Consider the following 25934-nt stretch of genomic DNA (forward strand, 5'->3'; position numbering starts at 1 on the left):
TTATCAAGAGCAGACAATAACGAAGAAATTTTTAATGACCATGATTGGTCAATTGCTATTTCATTTATTGCCTCGATTAAGTAAAGTTTTACAGTTCAAGATGTGGTTTATAAATCTTTACATCAATGCCGAATTAAGGCTGCTGGATATAAAAGCCTCTTCTAATGAAATCTTAAATAATGTCACTTAAATTTTTATTAATAATAAAAAAAGTAACGTATTGATATAATAATAATTGAATGAGGGTTTTAATTTCTAAGTAAGGTTTAATAAAAACAAACAAGTAAATATTGTTAAAAATACCATTTTTTTTTCCTAAATACAAATCTACTTTTTTACATAATTGCCTTGTTGGTTTAAAATTTATCTTAATAAAAAACGCGTTTTTGGATGCTCACCTGATAAAATTCTGCCAGCAATGATAGCCAGTTAGCACGATCTTTTCACTCCTCTACTAGTATTTTTCATTTCTCAGAGTCATGTGCTCACATCTTCTTTGTTTGCATGAATCAAATCTAATATGCTTCCATCCAATCGACAGCGCTTACACATGGACAACTAGAGCACGATTGGATATGATAGTTTTCTCAACATTTCCTTGAAAATTCTCACTCAAAAGATAAAAATAAGCCAAAAGTGACAGTAAGGCTGTTAGTCACAAATAATCTGTTGTTTGATGGTCATCAGTATGAAATACTGCAATGAATTTAAAGATTTTTTAAAAAAAATTAAAGTGAAGGACACTGGTCCTGTTATGGTAGTTGACCACCAGTGACAATAGGCTAATGGTCACTAGGAAGCAGCCCATAGGTCACTGATGCTGGTGAATGGTGCAGTAAAATTTAACAAATTTTAAAAATAAACCAAAGGATACTGATAAAAAGGATATCAACACCCATCAATGCTGCATTGGAAACTTAAAGTTTGACAAATCCCTGACAGTCAACCCATGCATTACTGCCACAGTAAATTTTAAATGAAATTAAATCATAAGATATTAATGCCTGTTAAAGCAATAGTACTTATTGTTTATTAAGATAAATTCCAGTGCAAGAGATTTGTATGTTATAATAATCACTGGCAGTCAACCGATAGATCACAATATTGCAGTATATTTTAAACAGACTTTAAATAAATAAACAAAAATTAAATCTCCCAAATAATTCAATTTGTTATTCTGATGACGAATATACTTTCAAATTCACTTTGTTCAGCTGATGAAGAACACACTTTTGTTATGTAAACAATAAATGATAAATTTCGTGCCTCATACCCTAGCAATAATTTTGTGCTTTGCCAGAGAAAGAATTTTACTAAGCACTTCTAAAATAGACTTCACTCTTCTAGAAAGCATAATTGAATTTCAGGAATTTTAAAAAATTTTAAAATAAAATGTAACTTTCCCTCAAATAGCTGAAATTAAAAATTAATTAGTTTAATTTTTTGAAATTTAATAACATAACTAGTATTCACATTACTTCACACTTCAATTTATCGCACTTCATTTTGAATTAAAGACAATTTAATGTTTTATAATGAAAATATGAATAAAAAGGATATTTACAATCAAAACAATAAACAAAGACAATCAATCAAGAAAAATTAAAATTTTATTGTTCCCTATCAAATATAACAATACAATATCATATTTAAACAATTCACATAACTGGAAGATTATAACATCTCGCATTTCTCCGTTATTTCTCACATTTTCACATGCACTTCTCAGTTGCTTTTAAAAATTTTACAATAAAAGCCACCCCACAGGAAGACACTTTACAGAACTCTGGTTTTGATTGACTTTAAACATCACATGATTTTATTCATGCAGATGTTTTTCCAGTTTACAGGCTGAACACATTTCCTTTTTACTGAATTAACTACAGTTCAAATTTCTACAGTAAATGAAGTATAAACATGTTTGGTCTAAATATACATATGCAAATTACTCATCTAATTTAGCACTCATATCCACTATGTGCCTATGCCTATGAGCAGCTATTCAAAAAAAAAAAAAAAAAAAAAAAAAAGTGTATTCATGTATTCTAAATAATATATACAAAGCCACTGTTAAATATTAATTTCATGTACCTCAAAAATAAGTGCATTTCATACATTGACTGAAGTGTGTAAATAAAAAAAGAGGGAGCTGAAACTTTTCAAAATATGTTTTGCGGCTGTGATTACAAAATACAAAGTGCAAAAGCACATACAACTGTACAGCTTTAATATTTTAAAAAAGACATGAAGCCAAAATTCAAGATAAGTATATAAATACTAATTTTAGTATTAGTTTTCAATACAAGTTGTAAAATAAAAATTAGTTGAAAGATCTTACTTCTGTTAAAAACATGAAAGCAAACGCCCCAAAGTTAAATGACCCTTCCCCCCCTCAAAAAAAAAAAAAAAAAAAAAAAAAAAAAATAAAATAAAATAAAACAAAATTAAAATGAAATAGAGATAAATAATGCATTAAATTATTACTGTATTCATTCCATGAAAAGTTAATCTACAGCTGCTTACTATTTTTGTAGTTTCATTTAAATTTTAAAATACATCAAATAAGGATTTTAAATTAAAATGTTTTTGTCTCTTTGTTTTTAAAAACTTTAATTAGGTCACATAATGTAAAAATCACACAAAATGATAAAGCTTTACACAATGCCACAGAACAATAACATACATTTTATACAAATTGCATACTTTTATAAAGACAATGCATAACATAAAAGAATGCATTTTACATGAATAAATATTAAATTTGATGATGCTATGATAAACTTATAAATATATTATAACTTTGTACAGTCATAAGGCAAGAAAAAAATCAACACTTTGAATAAATAAAGAATTCATGTAACTATAAATTAACAATATAACAAAAAGTCATCAAAAGTTACCTTTGCTTACCAAAGTTTGCAGGCAATTATAACACACACACAAACAAAACAAAAATTATTATTATGGATACATTTTCTCTCGGTGTCTCTCTCTTACAGACACATTTCTGTATCTTTAAGAAAAATTAGTTCTTAACATCAGGTATGGTTCATACGATGTACAAAAAAAAACTAAACAAAATACACAAAAATAAACTTCAGATTTTACTCCGTCCTAGATTATTTATACTTTTCTTATATTCTATACATACAAATTTTAATTTAAAAGTAAAAAATTTCTAAAATACATTTATACAGCTTATTGTTTAAAATTTTGGTCCATTTTTAGTTTAGCACAATATTTTCACTCAAAGTTACAAAATGAAATGTTTTGATAAAATATGAAATATTTTGATTTAATAGTTTCTATAGTTTAGATTAAAAATATTAAACTATTTCTATACACACCGATTAAAATATCTTTATGAAAATTCAGTAGCAAAATAAAAAATAAAGCCAGATATTTTAAAGAAAATATTTTTGAAACATGGACAGCAATAGTTTGATCTGGATTATTTAGAAGTATGAAAGAATGACTTTTTAATATTTAAAACTCAACTTTTTCTTTTCAAATTTCCTACTGACCAACTTCTGTGAATAAACTTTTCAAAAATTAATTTTAAATGCTATTTTTTTATAACTGCACAGGTGTCACATTTATGATAAGAAAAGGACTAGAAAATTCAACCTAAATACAGTAATATATTTTTAAAAAGACAATTTCTTTTTGCTTTTTAGTATCTCATCCTATAATTTATGAACTATGAAAAGAATATTAATGCAACTTTTAGAAAGACAACCTAACTAAAAATGAAAAATGCTTAAACTTCTTTTAAAATCAATTTAGCAAAGTTAACATAAACATTTATATATTTTTGAAATAAGATCACAGTATGTTACCATAACACAAGTGCTCTGCCACACTTCTAGGGAACCTTTCTTTTTAGTTAGAACCCACACACCTGCAAGATGATCTACTCTTTTGACATACTTCAATAGGTTTCAAAACTTTCCTATTTCAAACAACATTAAAAATGCATAGAAGCACATCACAGAAATAATTCTATACAGTGCAGAAGATTCAGAGAATCAAATCCATGAAACTGCATAAAATGTTACTATCACATTAAGTGTCTTAAATTTGAAGCTCAAACTGTAAATATTGCAAAACTACTTGGGTTCCATAATGAAGGTCTCATCGCAACAGAAAAATACAGCAGATAATTAGAGAACAAGACACTTCACCTAACTGATGATAAGGCTGAATGTACAGCATTAACAATATAAAACAGGAAAAGAGGAGAAAAAAACAATTGGTCCCAATTTTGAAAGAAGCTCAAAAGCAAATAAGAGATTACAAGACCTAAATCTGCAGAAAATTTAGGAGCAGGAAAAGAAATATCATCACAAACTTCATTGCTCTTCTACAAGAAACCATTTTCACAACCATCACCAGCCATTCGCAGCCCTTCAAAGTTATTAACATTTACAACAAGACCATCTAAGAGCTTTATGGAATACTGCTACAGTAAAATAAGTCTTTGTTTGAAGTTTCTGATTATGAGAGCTGATTATCTTTTAAAGAAATAACTTTTTAAACCTTAAATAATTTAAAAAGAAGAATTTTCAGTTGCAGAAATGTGGCACCCATGTGCTATCAAATAATAAAAGCTTAATATAGTTTTTACATTTATTCATGAAGTTTTAAAAATGCAGTATATCTATAAAAAAAACTGAAGCTTTGAAATTTTTTAGAAAACTAATTCAATCTAAGCAATAAATGCTACATACTTGTAGTAGATAATGAACTAATGTGCATTCTATTTTATATGACCACAAATGTGCAAATATATTTTATGAATTCTAAAATATTATATCATTCTTTCTTCCCACCTTTCATATATTAAAGTAATGATTTTTTCCCACTATAATGCCTAATACTAATAATATATGAAAATTATTTCTATAATTAGTTAAAATTAAATTTTAATATTTCATGCAATTTTAGCTTTCTATATGTAAGATCTTCCCTGTGCCTCTTTATAAAAAAATTTTAAAAAGGGTGCAAAATCTTTGTTACACATGTAACCTCCCTCCATCTAGATTTTGAAGAAATATGTCATTTATATGAGAGGCACCATATTAAAACTATTAAGCTTCAAAATCACTATTTAGTGAAATATAATTTGCAAGCTTAAAAATTTTATGCAAAGTGAAAACAGCAAAAAATGCAGATCTGTAATCTCAATGTGATGCTTAGTTTCAGCAAGGAGGAGTGTATTTTCCTGCAGCAAGAATTCATACTTTATATGCAATAACATTTTGCAACATTTTCATCACAGCAAAAGTTCAAAACTTGCAAATGTTTTCATAACATGCTCATATTGCTGCATTAAATCTACCAATTTTTTAGCTCTTACATTTACAAAATAGATGTTGCTTCTGAAATCAACTTCATATACCTCAGCAGCGATAAACTTCTGAAATCATCCTTTAGACACATAAAAAGCCAATATATTAGGAAATATTTTATTTTACTGGATTATTTTTATTGACTTATTATTTGAAGTTTTTAGATTATAATCATTGAATAGCACCTGTGAGACAGCATATTCAAAACAATGAACAAAACATAGAAAGAAAGCTGCAACATATTCTACATTATTTTATCTAATGCCATTTATTGTGCGTCTATGTATAAATCATCAAGCTCTGAATATACTTAATATATTATCTTTCTGTATTTATAAGAGAGTAAGTGCTGTATTGAGTCTTTGTGATGCATTTCTCAAATTATATAACCTGTTATAAAGCAATTCTCAACTGATTTAATTATAATATGATCATTTCAAGCTATTTATGAAGCTATTACCAATGCTTGATTTACCGTAGTAATAACTGGGAATAATCTCCACACAAATGACTCAAAATCAATGTTAATTTAAAAAGTAATTCAAAAAAAGGGGGGAGAAGAAGAAGAAAAATCTACATTATACTTTACATAAAAGTATTATTAACAATTAAGCCAATTTGATCTAGAAAATACATTAGCAATGTTTATAGTTTGATTATACACAATTAAATTACCCCCTTCTGCAGATAAAAACAGCCATTATGACACCATCTGTTATCACTACTATTTCCTATATGATTTTTCTCCTTTTTTGTAGTTCCCAGGAAATGTTTTGTTAATTTATTTCAGACAGCAATTTTTCCACTGTTCTGCAATAAACAAACATGACTTTTTTTTTAAAAAAAGGGCTCAGCTAATTAACAGCTGTCTGCACTTCCCACATTTCATATCATGTTCTATACCTATTTTGCAGAAAAATGTTGTTATTTTCTTATAATATGAATATATAAAGCAAAAATTTGTATAAAATAAAACATACCACTGTAGATATCATACAATTCACTGAGGAGCTATATTAGATCATGTCTCATGGAGATTAATTTTTTTAACTCAAAAAACAAATGAATTCGCATCTATGTTAACATGTTTTTAAAATAAGAAAATGCATATCTTCAAAAAATTTTTAAAAATTTTCCTCACACAGATATATTGCAAAACAATAAAATATCTAATTCAATGTTCGAAATTTTAAAAAGGAATAAAAATTGCACATTTTCACTATTACTAAAATAAGTTGTCAGTCCAATTTTATTTTGTTTTCTCTATTTCCCAAAATCCTTCCCCTTTAAATGATCTATTACAGCAGCAGTGACAATATGTAAATTTAAGATGAGAAGAAAATGTAATTCAAAAATTAAATAAAAAGGGACCTTCAATAATATGCAGATAAAGCTCCACACATACATAAGAGCTGAAACAATACCATGTCATTTGGCAATTAATGATTATCTTGGCTAATTAATCTCCTTTTCTTTTGAGCTGTACTAATCATTATGTACAAAGCTGACTGCATCTTCAAAAATTAAATGTTGTAATATAATATATACTTTAAATGACAGCAAAAATTCTGGACAATCCCATTTTTCAATGGTTAAATAAATATAATTTTGGACATCACATTACACAAGTTTATCTAACACACATTTGAATAATATTGAATAATACTGGATAAAAGAAAAGTTCTATATTGCTATGAAATAACAAAGCTCATAAAATTCACATTCATGGTCTAATGCCCAAGTCTTCAACATGCACAATGATATCAAAGTGCTTTCCATGAATATGTATATATGATTCATTCTATAAATTACAATAATTATATATAAATTTAGAAGTTATTAGACTTTTTTTTATTTATTCTGCCTTTTATTTGAAAAATTAATGATATTAATATATATATATATATATATGTGTGTGTGTGTCAGATTTCATTAATTTTTCTAACTTGCATCTCAAGTTAAATTTCAGTGAAGCAAAAAAACTCTACAGGCACATTCCGTAAATGGAAGATCATACTTCTGGGAAAAAAATATGAATTTGTCCATCGTACAAAGTCCTTGGTTCATGAGCTTATTATAGATAAAGGTAAGAAAAAGATCATGGTAGACTCTTGGCACTGTGAGAAACAATCTCAGGATTCTGATATATAAGAACTTATTGATTCTTCCACTTTTCTGCAATTTAAGTATTAAATAAATATATAGAAAACAATTAGCATTAAATCACAGTCCTATTAAAATTTTTTTATAAATAAATATTTTGTTTTAAAAATTATTTTACCTTTAAAAATACTTTTATTATTAAAAATATCAAAATTTGTAATATTTAATTTAAATATTTGAATCTGAAATGAATCTATACTTTTTATCACAGTATTTTCTGATACTTACTAAACATGAAGTTTCAATGGGATTTCTTTCCCCTTTGTTCACAGACATCTGCATTTTCAAAAAATGCATTTAAGAGGAGGGGGGAAAAGAGTTTAAAAAAAGCATGTAACAATTACATAAACTCACAAATATCCAAAAGTAACATAAATATTAAGCCGAAAGAAAATAAAGATATGTATTGACAGTTCTTTCATATCAGGTGTAAAATAAAAGTATGAAAAAAGAAGGTGTTTCATTAACTCATTTTATACAGATGTATGCTCAATTATACATTCAGGCATACATAAAAAAAAATCTGCAATCATCCATCCAATCCGAGCTATTAAAAGACTCAATATTTTCACATAACAGAGTGTGAAACTTTACAATTTAAATAAGTCATTATCTGAATGCTACTGCCAATGTTATAATTTCAACACTTTTGCCTATTTGAACATTAATCTTAAAATGCTCTTTATTAAATTCATCATACATTGTTCTAAAAACATTTTTTTACCCAATTCCTCAAATAATGTAAAGTAAAATATTAAAAAAAAAAAAAAAAAAAAAAAAAAAAAAAAAAAAAAAATCACTGAATGGTGAGTATACAGAAATCTGAACATCAGTTTTTAACCCTCTGAGTGTTATAGGTTTTTGGATCTGTTGATGAAAATCTATATTGAAACTGCATTTAATACCAAAAATTTGAATAATTACTTATTTTAATCTCTATTTTCATAAACTTTCATTTATTAAGGTGATATTTACCTTAAGAGTAAGAAAGTAAGAAAGCAAAATATTTTAAATTATGAACTAATATATATAAAGACAGAAAAAACTTCCATGACCAGATAAAGGCAGTCATGCCACTCAGGGGGTTAAGTTATTTTTTCATGCATCAACTTATATCACTGCCAAATATATGGAATCAATAAACAATGAATTAATGACATGTTGAATAAAGCAGAACACAAGTACTAACAAATCCTTTGCAGGATTCAATTTATGCTTCAATAAAACATTTCTGTAATCTTACTCAAAATTAAAATCTATTCTACAAATCTGATGGATAAAATAAAAGTACAATGTTAATTTAAGCCTATGCTTTGATCAGCAGAATTGCTGAGTTCACATTTTACAACATGCTTTCTTAATGCTAAATTCTGCTTTTTAAACCATTCAGTATCTGAGTACACTTCACATGTATTACAACAATGCATTAATTCACAATTTCTAAAAAAAGAGTGTGAGGTTCACATGAAAAACTGTATATACATATATAAAGAAAAACTAAATGCAAATTCATTAAACACAGAATATATATATATATAGAGAGAGAGAATAACAAAAAAAATTTCAAGCTAAAATTATAATACTTTCATCCATCATAATATTACAGCACTCTCATCCATCCGATTATCTATAGCAAAATCAATTTGATATTATATATTGTGTTACATACACAATCAAATTTTCAAGGAGGGAAAAAAACAATGATGCAATTACCACCTTTCAGCACACAAAAAAATTCTGCCCGTCTATTTGCTAAAATGACTATTCACATAAATATCTCACACTTATATATATATTAATTTTGCTTTTAAATTCTTTTCACCGGGATTTCAGAAACTCAAAAGTTATATACTCATTTTATAATATAACTTGAAGTTGTTTTTTAAACCATTTTCTAAAGATATTAAATCATTCATTTATGCCATGAATAAAATTCTTCTACAAAATACTATCAAATCAAAATTTTGAGAAATAGCAATAATTTTGCAAAAGAATAAAGATAGGTAATAAATAAATAAAACAGGTAAACTTGCATTTTAAAGCCTCCTTTTCTTAAAGGTGTTTTTTAGTTTCATAACATGCATACTGATAGACAATCTGAAAGTCTAGCTATTATGCAAGAACATTCTAAACAGCATGGAACTTCAGTTTTGATACTAATAACCAAGAGTCTACCAAATAAATTACACATGTTTTATTGTTATAGATTTTCTTTAAAGAAAAAAAGAAAAAGTAATGTTTCATTATCATCTTGAAGGGCAAGAGCTGATCCCAGACTGCTCTCCTGTGGAAGTACAAGTTGTACCACTATGAGAGGATTGAAGGCTTGACATGGATCCCCTAAGAAATTAATTAAATATATCTTTACTATATTAGTTATGAGAACAAACATACATTTGTTACTGAAACACAGCATGTTAAATGTTTATAGCTAGCACATCATACATACTTATTGTCATGACGTGATAAACATGTGCAGTTTTAGCCGAATGGCCTGCAACGCCTCTTTCTTTCACGTGACTTACATGAGAAGAGAAGAAACTGATAGTAATGAAAGTAATACGCTGTATGTATGCCGGCGGTAATTATAAACATGGTTTCTAATTCTGTGTTACCTAGGTGTTTTGTTTGTGTGATAATTGCTTATATGATTACGATGATGTGAAAGATTTAGGTTTAAAGATTTAAGTTTGAAAAGTAAATTGAATGTAACACTTTTTTTTTTTTAAATGATAAATATTTTGTCAAAATTTTCAGTTTCATAAAAAGGCATTTCAACCAAACTATCATTAGTAATGTTTACATTTTTGCATTCAAAATTAAACTTTTGTTTATCCTCTTCAATTAACTCATTAAAAGCACTTAACGACAAAAGTAAATCATTACATAACTTACCCACCATTGCACATGTTATGAAAATAAGTAACATAAATTTATCGTCTTCAGAATACATCACTAAAGGTAGGTTAATAAGAGGAGCCTTTAAAGATTGTCCAAAAGCTGACGTGAGGATAACACTTCCATGTAGCATACAGTATTTTTCTGGTACAATGTCAGCCTTGACAATGGTTAATTGTGTGGCTGTATCTGCTACTGCATTAATTAATTTACCATCACATATAAGTTTAACAGTTGGCAAGTCATTGATTAATTCTTAACTTCTTGATTCATACTAAAATATTGGGTTGGCAACTAAGTAATTGCGGATTTCACTCATAGATGACTTCAGTTGAATATTTAGGGTTGCAGACGTAGTACAAATGTAAAACGCATTTTGTTATTTGATAAATGGGAATTCAGCTGTCAATCAGTAAAAAAAGCTTTTAGATCGGTTGCGTAATTTTCATTTGGCGTTCGTTGAAAAATGGAAAATCAAAAGGAACATTTTCGTCATATTTTGCTTTTTTATTTCCGCAAAGGGTAAAACGCATCGCAAGCTCATAAAAAGTTATGTGCTGTTTATGGTGACGAAGCCTTAAAAGAACGGCAGTGTCAAATTGGTTTGCCAAATTTTGTTCTGGTGATTTTTCACTCAAAGATGAAAAACGCTCTGGTCATCCAGTTGAAGTTGATGATGACCTAATCAAAGCAATAATCGATTCAGATCGTCACAGTACAACAAGTGAGATTGCAGAGAAGCTTCATGTATCACATACATAAATTGAAAATCACTTAAAACAACTTCACTATGTTCAAAAACTCGATACATGGGTTCCTCACGAACTGAAAGAAATGCAATGCATTAACAGCTGTGATTTGCTAAAGAAACGTAATGAAAATGATCCATTTTTAAAACGACTGATAACTGGCGATGAAAAATGGGTTGTTTACAACAATATCAAGCAGAAAAGATTGTGGAGCAGGCCAGGTGAACCAACTCAAACAACATCAAAAGCTGATATTCATCAAAAGAAGGTTTTGTTATCAGTTTGGTGGGATTACAAAGGAATTGTCTACTTTGAACTCTTACCACCCAACCGAACGATCAATTCTTATGTCTACATTGAACAACTAACGAAATTAAACAATGCAGTTGAAGAAAAGCAGCCCAAATTGACAAATCGAAAAGGTGTTGCATTCCATCATGACAATGCAAGGCCACACACATCTATGGTCACTTGGAAAAAATTATTGGAGCTTGGTTTGGATTTTGGCCACATCCACCATATAGTCCTGACCTTGCATCATCTGATTACTTTTTGTTTCGATATTTACAAAACTCCTTGAATGGTAAAAATTTCAATAATAATGATGATGTCAAATCGTACCTGATTCAGTTTTTTGCTAATAAAAACCAGAAGTTTTATGAACGTGAGATTATGATGCTGCCTGAAAAATGGCAAAAGGTCACTGATCAAAATGGGCAATACATTACAGAATAAAGTTATTTAGTTCTATGAAAAAATTGTCTTTGATTTTCTAAAAAAAATCCGCAATTACTTAGTTGCCAACCCAATATTTAGAAGAAATCTTTGCTGTTACAGTGTTAGAATTATTCTTAATTTCTTTTTTGGCAACCTTTTCCTTATCTTCATGCAACCATATATTATGATAATTAGAATTAAATTTTGAGTATTTAAATTGAGAAGGGGAACTTTTCGTTCTACGGTTCCTTTCGAAACAAAGAAAGCACTATTAGGAGCTTTTAAACTCTTTTTTTCTTTCTTCTGGGGACATAACGCATTTTTCCGAACCATGATTTCCGCTTTCACAAAATATGCAAGAAAAAATTCGAACAACTGCAATTTCGCTTACATCAGAGAAATAGCTGGAGCCAAATTTGTTGGCGTTGAATGAATTCCAAGTGTGGAAGTTGTTTCATTTTTCATTGGGTCGAGAATGCTTTTTGAGAGAATTAGAGTAATTCTTAGAATAAAATTAATTTAATGAAGTTCGTTCACAACTTTCAATTTCCCATTTTAGAAATTTCATGAGGTCTTTGACATTAAAACTTTCCTTATCTGCTTTTTGACCAGCAAAATCAAGCGTTATATTCTGAGGTATACATTTCATTAATAAAGGATACAGTGAACTTCCGTATGATTCAGTTTTGATTCCTATCGAATTTAGCGACCTCACTTGTACATTACAGGTGTCATGTAATTCTCTCATGGCATGAACGTCATTAGAACTTTCGACAGGACGTAAATTTAATAGTTTATGTATGTACGAATTAATAAGGATATCTTTTCGACCATATGTCTTTAAGAATTTTAAGTGCTTCGTCGTAGTTTTCTGGTGATAATGAAAATCCTTCTATCGTTTTTAAAGCTGCACCATTTAACAGGCTAAGCAAGTAATTAAACTTATCCACTTTAGATAGTTTTTCATTTCGATTTATTGCTCTTTCAAAAGAATTGTAACACGTCTGCCACATTTCAGCATTTCCATAAAATTTATCAATCATAATCTTTGGCAATTTACCATTATAATCAGAACTTTTATTGACACTAAAAATAGATAAATTATTAATATCATTAGAAGAACCATTAGAAACTAACGAATTATTACCATTTCTTTTTTCTTTCAATAATTTTGTGCCTCTAAAACTCCATTTCGTAATCTTTTCTTCGTATTCCAAGGCACTTTCGACTTTGATTTCAGTATCATTAATATCAGTTGATGATTTAATTTTTTCATCTAACGCTCTTAAAAAAATATCTTTAAATTGCCAATGATTCTTCTAGGTCTTCAGTGTTACCAGTTGTAATCAAGGATTCAATAGAACTTGCTACTTTGTTAATGGCTGAACAAATAACTTTCCGTTCTTTCTTAGATTTCAGTAGCTCTTCAACCATTTTGCTAACCTTGAATTTTACTTTACCACAAAATAAATTGAACAAAGCACTTCTTACCTTTCTAAAGACTCACTTACGCTTTTACTTGTGAACTTCATAGAATGATATATCCTCCATTTCTGACACCACTGTCATATGTTCTGCATGGGCAGGTTCTGGATATATATTTACTTCTTAATGCAGATGTGAACATAATTTGGACCTTCCATAAAACAGACATTTAACAACACGAAAAACTTTATTTACAAACAAAACAAAACAAGTAGGTAACACAAAATTAGAAATCACGTTTATAATTACCACCAGCATATAGCGGGTTACTTTCATTACTTCCTTACTATCAGTCTCTTCTCTTCTCATGTAAGTCACATGAGAGAGATGCGTTGCAGGCCATTCGGTTAAAACTGCACATGCGTGGTCATCATGTCATAACACTTACATTTAACAACTATATTTAACTGCAACATAAATACAAAACCACATAAATATACTAACAGAATTAAAAATATTATCAATACTAGGATAAAACATTGGAGAGTTTCATACTGTACAATAATGCCATTTCAAAACAACTCCAAAGTGGCTTAATTATAATTCAATACTTATAATGATTAACAACAGTACAAGTGGCTTATTTATGATTCAATACTTATAATGAGTAACAATAGTACAATGAGTAACAATAGCTATTGAACTATTAATTAGATATTCTAAATTTTATGTTCTCTGGCTTGTCTCATTGTGTAATTTTCTTATACATTTATCCTGAGAAATTGAGTAGGAAAGGAAAACTTTTATTTATGAAAGTATTTTTAAAAAGGATGAAAATAAAATTATTAATATAATAATAAAATAAATAAATAATTGCATGGATAAACTTAGTAATGTATTATATATTGATGTAAAACAAAACCGAATACTAATTTTAACAATGACTTAACATTGTTGAATCTTCATAAAATGTTCTACAAATGTCTACAGTAGATAAGACAAATAAGATCACAAAATCACTAAGAAAAAATTTGATATGGCCAGCACATGAACACCTGCCAATTTTGTGTTTTGACATGGAATTGGTGGAATAGCAACAAGCTACTTTATCACTTTCAATTGACTGAGTGTAAAAATCAAATTTCTTTATGGCTTAATGTCTAAAATTCTGCAATCGGCCTTTATTTTCGCAAAAGTTAGTTGTAGACATATACTTTCAATTACAGAAGTGTTTAAAATAATGAAAATATTTGTTTTTTTTTGGCAACGTCAAATTTAAAAAACAAAATTAATTTTGGACTAATAAAAAGTGTAACTTTTATTGCAATAATCTAGTTCATAAACTTGCAAGAGTTTTATACTTGTTATGAAGAAATAAAAACACAAGAAGTTTGACAGATATTTAATTTTAACAATTCCAATTTTTTATGTTATTTATTTTAAAGTTGCCTTGAAGTATTGGTTAATTAGGTTAGAATAATTCAAGGAAATAAGTTTAAACAAAATGCAGCAAAAAATGTGTGTAATTAAATAGGTGTACAAGGAAGTCATGTGGCATACATATTTTTTTCCCTTTAGCAGTGCCATTAAGTTCATGCATATTTCTTGAGCTCAAAGTCCTGCTAGTGTAAACAGACCTTTATAAAGTTCAAGTAAAATACCACTTCTGGTTGTCCAATTTTACCCAAGAGATTCTTTATATGAATGTAGAAAATTTAAATACGGAGAATGGACACTTGTGGAAGTTTCAGACAAGAGTTATCATGGATGAAAAAATCCTCACACACATACACATCATTCTAAAAATAGTAAAAATGTATAGTGGGAACCCTAATTCGCACTTATTCACTGAAAACTCGCTATTGAATTTTTGGACCAAAAACATTACCTCTCTTACCTATGTACAATGGTTGGCAGGAGGTAAAAATATGCTGAAAAACACCAGGGATGGGAAATGGAATTTCCATAATTTAAATTTCATTTGTTGCAAGGAAACATTTTCCTTAGTAAAGGCTAAAAATTAAAAACTAGTAGATTTAATGACCTACTGAGGGACCAGGAGATGTGATAAGAAATCAGGAGTCTTCTGGTAAAAATAACAGTTGGCAACTATGTATTACCTGTGTAAATACAACTTTGTAAATCTTTCTCAAAGAACACTGAAAAAGATATGAGGTTACTAATAATATTACAACTGCACAGACTAAATATAATGAATAAAGAATAATTTTCAAAAGAATTATTAGCATGGATCCAGCTAGGCTAGACTATTGCATCTATATAACTTTAAACAACTAACTAAATTGCTTTAAAATAACAGCATTTATGATTAAGCACTTCTTTAAGGTATTTTATGAATACAATAAAAAACCTCGAAGATGGATTTGCCTTTAAAAAATATGAGATATTATGAAAATTTAAAAAAGGATTTTGTATTAATAATGCACCATATTACATTAGAAAAATCTTCTATAAATTATAAAAAAACTGAAAATGTTTCATAAAAATTATTTTAAATAGGTTATGAATTAAATACACTTTCATTTAAATCAATCTCTTTAAAAAGTTTAAAACAAATGTGATTAGTAATAGCTTACTGCTTTTGAATTGCTTGGTTTGTTAATCATACACAGTCAGATTAAACTTCTGCCGATGTTGATGTAAATTAAATATCTGGTTTTAATGAAAGTTTCCCAGCACCAAAAATACTGTCTGTGCACACAGTTCACGTTGGTGTGCTTAACCATATTTCGTTAATCGATTTTTGGCATTTGAAAGAAAGAGGCTTGCTTTAGAAAACTGTAATGTGAAATTTATACAAAAAAAAAAAAAAAATGTGATGTGTACACCATATGACTTCCTTGCACAGAATATTCAATTACATGCATTTTTTCTTGCATTTTATTTAAACTTATTGGATTGAATTAAATCTACTCCGTCGATAGCGCATAAATCACAACAGAATAAATGCACTCTTTAAAATTCACTATATCTGTTTACGATAGCGACACTTTGGCGCTAGGTTCACTTAAAAGCATTACATTTCATTCATATTGTTGCGTGCGTACGGATTCGTTACTAAATGAATGCACAAGTCCGATGAAAAATGAACAAAAATTTATTATTATCACAACAAAAACGCTTAAATTTTCTCAAATTATCACGCAGTATTACAATATCTCACAGTAGTTTTCTTTTAACTACTCAAATGTCCAATAGAACGTAATTCAAAACAGCTAAAGAACGCTAATCCGCGAATTCGCTACAATCAACAACAGTAGTTTTCTAAACAACAACAAACTAAGCAACTACTACGAACTGAGATGTTTTCCTCCTTTTATAACATTTTAAAATCACGCGCTAGAATTTTCCAGTACTTTCTCGAAATGAAAAAGACTTATTTATTTATTTAATGCACGCGCTCTTGTATTTTCAATTTTCCGGCTTAGCTTTCTTTTAATATTCGTCACGCGCTGCACTACGCGAGAAATAAAACCATTTAATTTATAATTGAACTAACATTTGCTTTTTAAATACCAAATTCGTAACACTGCCCCCTTCCCAAGGACTGCACGTCCCGGGCAGTACAATCCCTGGATAGGAAGCTAAACTTACAACTGTGGCATAAATGCAACTGAGGCATAAACATTACATTACAATATCAAACAACATGAACAATAAATGCAATAACTAACTTGAACAAATCAAATGCTATTAAATACTAAATATAAAACAAATACTAAATACAAATCAAATACTAAATACAAATCAAATCAAATACACATTTAAAAACAAAAAGGACCATGGTCTTATACTATTTACAATTATTTACATTATGTACTATGGCCATAGTAATGAGCTAACCTGTCGTAATGAACGACTTTAGGTTTAGAGTTCGAAGACTTACGAATCCGAACCACGACGTCATTCAGCCTGTTTAGGACTGTGTACGGCCCATCCCAAGGTGACTGTAATTTCGGACAAAGTCCTTTCCGTCGAGTCGGATTCCACAACCACACCTTGTCTCCTTCGTGGAATTGATGTTCAGTAGCTCTTGTGTCGTATCGGGTCTTCATCTTCTCCGTCGCCAAGTTGACTCGCTCTCGTGCAAAATTGTGCATCACTTCAAACCGGGCCTGGAGATCTTGAATATATTCCTCAGACGATGAAAGAGCATCCGGAGGGCAACCAAACAATAGATCACAAGGCAGACGAAGGTCACGACCGAAGAGCATCTGTGATGGAGAATAGCCGGTAGTCTCGTGGACAGCACTGCGGTAAGCCAGTAAAAAGAGTGGTAATTTCTTGTCCCAGTCCTGTTGGTTTCTGGAAACCACTAATGAGAGGTTATTAAGGATGGTTCGATTGAACCTCTCTACCATGCCGTCCGACTGGGGATGCAATGGCGTCGTTTGAGTTTTGTCAATGCCAAGTAGTTTGCATAGTTCTTTGATTACTGCCGAGGCAAAATTCCTTCCCTGATCGGAATGTAACTGAAGAGGCACTCCGAACCTGGAAATCCAGTGCTGTATCATTACCTCAGCTACTGTGACTGCCTCTTGATCAGGAATAGGATAAGCTTCAGGCCACTTGGTGAAGTAATCAATGACAACGAGTATGTATTTGTTGCCATCAGCAGTTCGTGGCAGAGGTCCCAGGATGTCAAAGGCGATACGTTCAAAAGGCGCACCTACGTTGTAATGTTGCAGTCTGCCTCGGCTGCGTTTCCTCGGTCCTTTCCGACCTACACAGGCATCGCAAGATCGGCACCACTTTTGCACGTCATTCTTTGCATTATTCCAGTAAAAGCGCTCACGAACTCTCTGTAAGGTCTTCATAATTCCAAAGTGACCTCCTGTAGGGCTGTTATGTAGTTCTTTGAGGACATCAGGAATCCGGGATCTTGGAAGTATCAGTTGCCATCGAAACGTCTTCCCATCATCCGACTCGAATTTCCGGTATAAGACGCCGTTTCGAATGTGAAGTGAATCCCAGAGTACCCAGTATTGTTTTGTTGTAGGACTACAGATAGAAATGTCCTGCCATGTAGGTTTTCTGTTTGATGACTCTATTAAATGAAGTATGGGTTTAATGTCGCGGTCTTCCAGCTGGTCTTTCCTGACTTCATCATCACTCCACGGGTCTCGATCAGCCGATGTTGATGTTGTAATTTGTCTTGCGACCGGAGTCAGCAGCTCGTATTTCGCTTCCACCCTGGAACAATATCGGCAGCTTTCTTGGCAAGGTCTTCTAGACAGGGCGTCGGCGTTTCCGTGTGATGATCCCTTACGATGACGGATAGTGATGTCATATTCTTGGAGTCTCTGTATCCACCTGGCTATTTGACCCTCAGGATTTTTGAAATTTAAAATCCAGGCCAATGAGGCATGGTCCGTGCGGAGGAGGAATTTTCTCCCGTATAGATAATGATCGAAATGTTCCACAGCTTTGACTATGGCGAGCAAATCTTTCCTTGTGACACAGTAATTCCTCTCCGGTTTAGACAGGCACTTGCTCCAGTAAGCTACTACACGTTCTTGGCCGTCTATTTCTTGGGACAAAACAGCACCGACACTTTCATTGCTCGCGCCGGTGTCGAGAATAAATGGTCTGTCGAGCTGAGGATACGTTAGGATTAGAGCAGATGTTAAAGCTTCCTTTAAGTTGTTAAATGCATCCTCGCATTCCTTTGTCCACAAGAATCTTTGCTTACTCTCTGTCAGCTTGTGAAGTGGTCTTGCGATGGAAGAAAAGTTCTTCACGAATCTCCTATAGTAGGTGCAAAGCCCTAGGAAGCTTCTCAGCTGATGGACATTTTCGGGACGCGTCCAGGATTTAACCGCTGATACCTTTTCAGGATCCGTGCGCACACCTTCTGCAGAGATGACATGTCCCAGGTAAGTCACTTCCTTTCGAAACAATTTGCATTTAGCGGGAGTCAGCTTCAGATTGTCCTCTTTCAGTTTCTGAAGCACCTTTCTAAGATATTCTAGATGCTCTTCAAAACTCTTTCCGACGATAATGATATCGTCCAGGTATATCAGACAGGCTTCGTAAGAAAGGCCTTTCAAAACATTCTCCATAAGACGTTCGAATGTTGCCGGCGCATTACACAGTCCAAACGGCATCACTTTGAACTGCCAAAGTCCTTGTCCCGTAGTAAATGCCGTCTTTTCTCGGTCATCAGGATGGATTTCTACCTGCCAATACCCACTCTTTAAATCAAGTGTTGAGAACCACTTGCTTCCAGAAAGAGTGTCTAGAATGTCATCAATTCTAGGAAGAGGGTAACTGTCTTTCTTCGTAACCTCATTCAACCGGCGATAGTCAACGCAAAATCTTGTTGAGCCATCTTTCTTTCTGACGAGAACGATGGGAGATGCCCATGGACTCGCTGAAGGCTCGATGACATCGCCTTTTTCAATATCTTTTAACAGTGTTCGCACCTCTTCCTGTTTAGCAAACGGTAGAAGTCTTGGATGTTGCTTGATCGGGGGATGATCGCCAGTATCTATTCTATGTTGTGTCAAACTAGTTCGACCCACGTCAGAAGACGAGCGGGAGAAAACAACTTGAAGATCTTTAATGACGCGATCGGCAGCATTCTTCTCTTCATCGTTTAATTGCGCATTCTGAAGTAACTCTGATGTAATGCTTTCTGAAGACACAGATTCTTGGATGTTACTCTTTCTTTCAACGCTGGTTACTGGAGTACATGTTGCAACCACTTCACCTTTCTTAATAACTCTCGACTTTTCAGTTACATTGGCGACTCTCACCGGGATAACCGTTCTGGATAGGTCGACGAGTGTTGAGGCTACTAATACTCCTTTTGGGATATTACAGTTATTAGGATATTCTATGATGCCGTAGCGGAAATTTCTATTTTCGGCAATGGAACCAGGAAGTAAAATTTCGGTTCTTGCCGGTATTGTAATATAGTCTTGTGCTATGATTTTATAACGCTATGTCCTCAGATGTAGAATGCAATTCGTTATTTTTAAAATCCAAGGAAAAATTGTATTTCCTTAGAAAGTCCAATCCGAGTATGCAAGAATCAGTGATCTCTGCTACATATGCCGTGTGATGGTAAGCGGCACTTCCAAACGCGATGTTAACATTTACTTTTCCGTCGATGTCGATCTTCTCACCGGACACAGTCTGGAGGGTAACGCAGGGCGGCGTCCAGATAAGTTTGTTTCCTAGTTGTTGAGCAAAATCTTTTCGAATGATGGTAACGTTGGGTCCTGTATCTATAGTCATATTGCACGCAACTCCATTAATATGTCCTATTATGAAAAGTCCATTACTGCCGCCTCTCACTGCAGAAATCTGAAGCGCTTTAAACGGGGGCTTTTCATTATCTGGCAACCTCCGCCCCGCGAGATGGCCACTAATTAGTTTCCCTGCTGCTTGTTAGAAGCGGTCTTAACATCAGTACCCTGGGGTATTCTGCAGTTTCGTCGTATGTGTCCTTCAGCACCGCAGTTCCAGCACTTAACGGTCGGTTTCTTCTCACCAATATTCCGTCTCAAGGCGTTCAGTTGTCTAGTTAAATCGTCTAGACGAGCGGTGACTTGATCCCTTGGCTCCTGGACTTGAGCAGCTATGACTGGGTGGCGGTCTCGACGAGTGGCTTGCTGGGCTGCCTCGAATTTCATGGCGTACACTAGAGCGCTTTTTGAATCTTTTACATCCGCCATTCGTAGAGCTTTCTGTATTTCAGTATCCCGGATGCCGTCGATAAAGTATTGCAAGAACAGGATTTCCCTTGTTTCTGTCGGGCATTCCGAAAAGGCGAGATGGGACAGCCTTTCAACATCCGTGGTGAGCTCCTGAAGTGTTTCGGTAGGCTTCTGTTGACGAGATTTTAATTGGAACCTGCTGTAGTCTTTTAAACACTTCTCCCCAAAGCGCAGCTCCAAGGCGTCGAACAGAGCTTCGAAATCTAACCTTTTGTTTTCGGGAAGAGTCTGAAGGATATCCGCTGCGTCGGCTCTTAGAGAAGCGGCGAGATGACAGGCCTTAGCTTGGGAATCTTGGAACTGAGATGTTTTCCTCCTTTTATAACATTTTAAAATCACGCGCTAGAATTTTCCAGTACTTTCTCGAAATGAAAAAGACTTATTATTTATTTAATGCACGCGCTCTTGTATTTTCAATTTTCCGGCTTAGCTTTCTTTTAATATTCGTCACGCGCTGCACTGCGCGAGAAATAAAACCATTTAATTTATAATTGAACTAACATTTGCTTTTTAAATACCAAATTCGTAACAATATTATAACTCAGAATTCATATAAATTTATATCATTTTGAAGAATTATTTAATCATTGCCACATCTTCTATTCAAATACTATAATAAATCTAAAACCATGTATAAAAGAAATTAAGCAAACAAAACAAAAAAGACACAGTTTTTCACAGACAATTCAGTAATTCTCATTCAATTAATTCAGTTCTCACTTCGCAACAAAGCAAAAATACATAAAAATTCAAAATATCTATATTAAAAATTGCAAAGTAAATCTAAAATCTTTATCTTCCTCAGATAAATTCCAGAATGGATTAAACATGATTTAATTCGCAATAATAAAAGAAGGCATTATCTTTGTTTTTTTGAGGCTTAGTTTCTCTAGATTGGCAACAAATCCGCTATTTTGCCAAGTTTGAAATGTAAACAAACATGTCCACCATGGCAAAATTAATTACGCTTTAGCCGCACTTAAACAACTTTTAAATTATTGATAACTCCACAAATATTGAATGCAGATTTACTAGAGGTATAAAAATCTTAACCGGAAGATAAGAAAAACATAATTCAATCATTTTTATAAGGCAAAAAATACACAACTTGCAAACATATAAGAGTATGGAAACTGAGATCATTGAACCAGTTAACAGAGTGGAGATATATATATATATAGATAGACATATATTTATATATTTTTGGTGTATATATATATATACATACACATATATTTATATATGCTTGGTGCGGCCAATTGCAACCAAAATACGAGACATGTTATAGCAGTCCTATATACAAAATTTCAACGTTCTGAGGCTACTTGTTTTTGAGTTATGCAAGATACGTATGTACAGACGTCATGAAAATTTCTCTTTAGATTTCATTTTAAATCAGTTCTATAATTTTTGGGGGTAAAAGTGCAATGTTCATTAGTCGCACTACCATGCATCGCATAAACTTGACATACACGTTCAATTGTTGGGTGCCGCATAAGCTGACTCAAGCAGATATGAATAGACGAGTTTAGGGCTGCACTTATCTGCTTGAATATCAGCAAGGGGAAAAAAATTCTAGACCGGATATCACTTGGGATGAAAGGTGGATATACTTCAACTGCACAGGCCGAAAAAGACATAGGCCTTACATCTACAACACATGCTGTCTGGGCCTGGTGCATCCAGTGGCAGCGTCGCAAAGCTAAATTTGACTAACAAAAAGATGGTCCTTTGTATCTGGTGGAATTGCCATGGTATTATCCACAAAGAGTATCTGAAAAAGGTAAAACCCTCGACATTAAAGTGTGCAGTGAGATGCTAGTCTGAGTTGATGATGCTATCAAGTAAAAATGTCAAACTGAGTACTGGCACAAAAAGGTAATGTTCCATCAAGATAATGCAAGACCACACGTATCTGCATTCACGGGTTGCACTCTGTATGGGCTTGAATGGGATATTTCGCCACACCTACCATATACCCTGACATCGCTCTTTCGGACTTCTACTTTTTTTTACACAGCAACATCTTGCTGGTACTATCTTCCATTCTGCACAGGATGTCCTAAATTAGGATGATTTGTTTTTGAACTTGCGGCCACGAAGTTTCTGGCCAAAGGCTTTGAAAAACAATCAAAATGCTGGCAGAAAATCCTAGATTTGGGTGATAATTACTACCCACACTAAAGGTACTGCTTTAATATCCCCCCTAACTTTATTAAGAAAGTTTTTTTGGAAGAAAACTTTCATTATAACCAGATATATCATACTTTGCCGAATGGCAACACATCAGTTTCATGGAAGATAAAAGCCTTTATATATATATATATATATATATATAGCGGCAAATGTTGTTTTCCAGTTGTCAATCAAAATTTCATCAAGTTTGGAACAAAAACATAAAACAAAAAAACAAAACAAAATTTGGAATTTTAAATTCTAGCTTCTAGAGCTGCATGTGCACAAAATTTGCTGGCTCTAGGTGCCACTGTCTTTTCACATTATGGAACACTCAAATATCCAGGCTGATTTTCTTTTGAAAGAGCGATGTTTCTTCCAACAGACTCAAAAGGCCTCTCTTATTTGGTGGAGGCGGGTTAGAGACCCCTGATTTATACTATGGAGTATTTTCCATCCAAATTGGGGTGGAGCTGCTTAGTTTGTGTGGTTATATTATATCTGCTATCAATGGTGACATTCTAGTGCTCCACCCACTAGAATTTCACTATTGATAGAATAGAATTAGGGGGCAAGAATTAAGATTCTTCTAATTCTGTAATGTATTTCTGAAAATTAGATGGTAATGTCAGAAATAATTTATACTGAAAGATGTAGATGCCATATTAGCTTTAGCTCTTGCATGGAAGACCAAAAACCATTATAAAATAATTGGACATGTACTGGGAAAGGAGAAAGATGGCTAGGAAGAGGGGGAGGATAAAGATGCAGATGACATACACAACTTATATGAAAGTTATATGGAAGGCAGCTGATGTATGACTGTAGAACTTCATAAAGTGTATTGAGGAATGTTCATGAAGCTTCACAGTATATACAGTTAACTTTTTTGAATTGTAATGATGGTTTTGCAAGTAGACAAACATTTAAAGCTTTATGCCATTTAAAAAATTCACAATTTTTATTGCATAATAAACATGATAAATTTAAAATATTATTTACTTTTTAAATATAAAATCATGTCTTTAAATAATCTGTATGATTTTCAATGTTATTTATTTAATTGTGGCCATACATCAAAAACATGACCAACAGACTTTGCATGCTGCTGTTTCTACAGATAGCATCACAAAAACTTTAACAAGTTCTAAAAAAATACATTAAGTTCTCCAGAAAAATCTCTAGTGCACCGGTTAAAAGAGATTCTACTGTAACTGTATTTGTAATAAAGCATGCATAGGGTAAGGCAAAATGAATGTCAGGATTTCAAAGCTTTACTGTGCAGAACGTAATTACTGTATTTATATCAAAGTCGCATAGACGTAGAGGTATTATAATCAAGCATTGAATATAATCCTCACAGATATTCAACATATACTTCTTTTGTTACACGACATACATCAAATCTGTAATGCAATTATCGTCAAACTTTAACTAACCATACAATGTCTGTGTCATGCTATAGTAGCACATCAGTGTCAATGCTGATGACAGCAGCTGTAATATGGACTTTCAAATCAGTCATGACCATTGCAACTGCAGGCACATACACACAATCCTTTATGACGCCCCTAAAAAAATCATACAGGGTGGCCTAAGTGTACGGCAGATATGTGACCAATCTGAAATGATGATAATCTGTTATTCAGGTTGTTCTCCACTTCAGTGAGAAAATGTGGTGGTGCACTGTCCTGTAGCATAATAAAACAAGGCAGGTCATCTTACAGCTGTGACAAAAACATAATTGCAGCCTATTAAGATACACAACAAAGTAGTCTCTAGACCTGTCCATGGAATACTGCACAAAACACATTAACCTTCAGTGAATTACATTTGTATTGTACTGTCACACACGGACGTTCAGAACCTCAAATTCTTATGCTAAGCTTACTCACTAATATTCCCTCAGGGGGAGTTATTGGCTTATAGAATTGTGATTAAAGTGTGAATAATAGGAAAAGTAATTTATCTTTGATAAAGTTTATTTAGAAAAGCCAATAAAGAAACTTCCCAGGAGTTTGGTACCTTGTCGTGGTCTGAGGGCTCCTCCTCCTAAGGGGGGGGGGGAGAAGTTGAAATCCAAACTCCAAAAGTTCAATCGGGGAAACCCCAAAGTCCCGATTGAATTAGATCAAAAATGGATAAAGATGTTCAGACAGTGGCTGTTCCTCATAACGAACTGATAGAGGAAGCTAGGTTACTTATTAGTGATATTGAAACTTGTTTGAAAGAGGCAACTAGAGTAACAGTTCCTCTAAGAAAGAAAGTTTTTAAAGCGCAAGAAGCGCTATTTAATTTTATAGTTTCCCAAGCGCTGGAAATAGAAAATTTAAAAGGAGGATTGGATGTGGTTCAAAAACCACAAATAGTTGAAAAGTCATTTGAGGATATTATTAGAGAACAAAAAATGGAAGAAAAAGTTATATCAAACAAAGATAAAGTTAAGAGGAAAGATGAACATGTTGCTTTGATTTACCCTAAAGTGAGTGGAGTGTCTTCAGAGGAAGTAAAGATGAAAGTAGTTGAAGCTATTGATCCTGCAAAATTGAAAATAGGAATTAAAAATGTCAGAAAAATAAATAATGGTGGAATTGTCACTGAATGTTTAAATCATGAAGAAATTGATAAACTAGAAGAGGAAATCAAAACAAATGTTTTGTTAAAAGAGGATATTAAAGTCAGGGCTCCGATTAAGAAAAATCCGAAAATTA

The 25934-nt window shown here is 32.2% G+C and overlaps 1 protein-coding gene across 1 annotated transcript in view; it reads right to left on the bottom strand.

Moving 5' to 3' along the window:
* Positions 1-1592: 1592 nt before the first annotated feature.
* The window catches only part of retm (real-time), a 111469-nt gene continuing 87127 nt past the window's right edge, over positions 1593-25934 (bottom strand). The window contains exon 15 of the mRNA XM_085823176.1: positions 1593-9854. Within this exon, the coding sequence (XP_085679302.1) occupies positions 9761-9854 (94 nt within the window). The 3' untranslated portion in view covers positions 1593-9760. The remainder of the gene's footprint in view (positions 9855-25934) is intronic.

The sequence above is a fragment of the Stegodyphus dumicola genome, chromosome 9, assembly GCF_044657685.1.
Source record: "Stegodyphus dumicola isolate Sdum_Otavi_A_Nest chromosome 9, ASM4465768v1".
In the NCBI taxonomy this organism is placed as follows: domain Eukaryota; kingdom Metazoa; phylum Arthropoda; class Arachnida; order Araneae; family Eresidae; genus Stegodyphus; species Stegodyphus dumicola.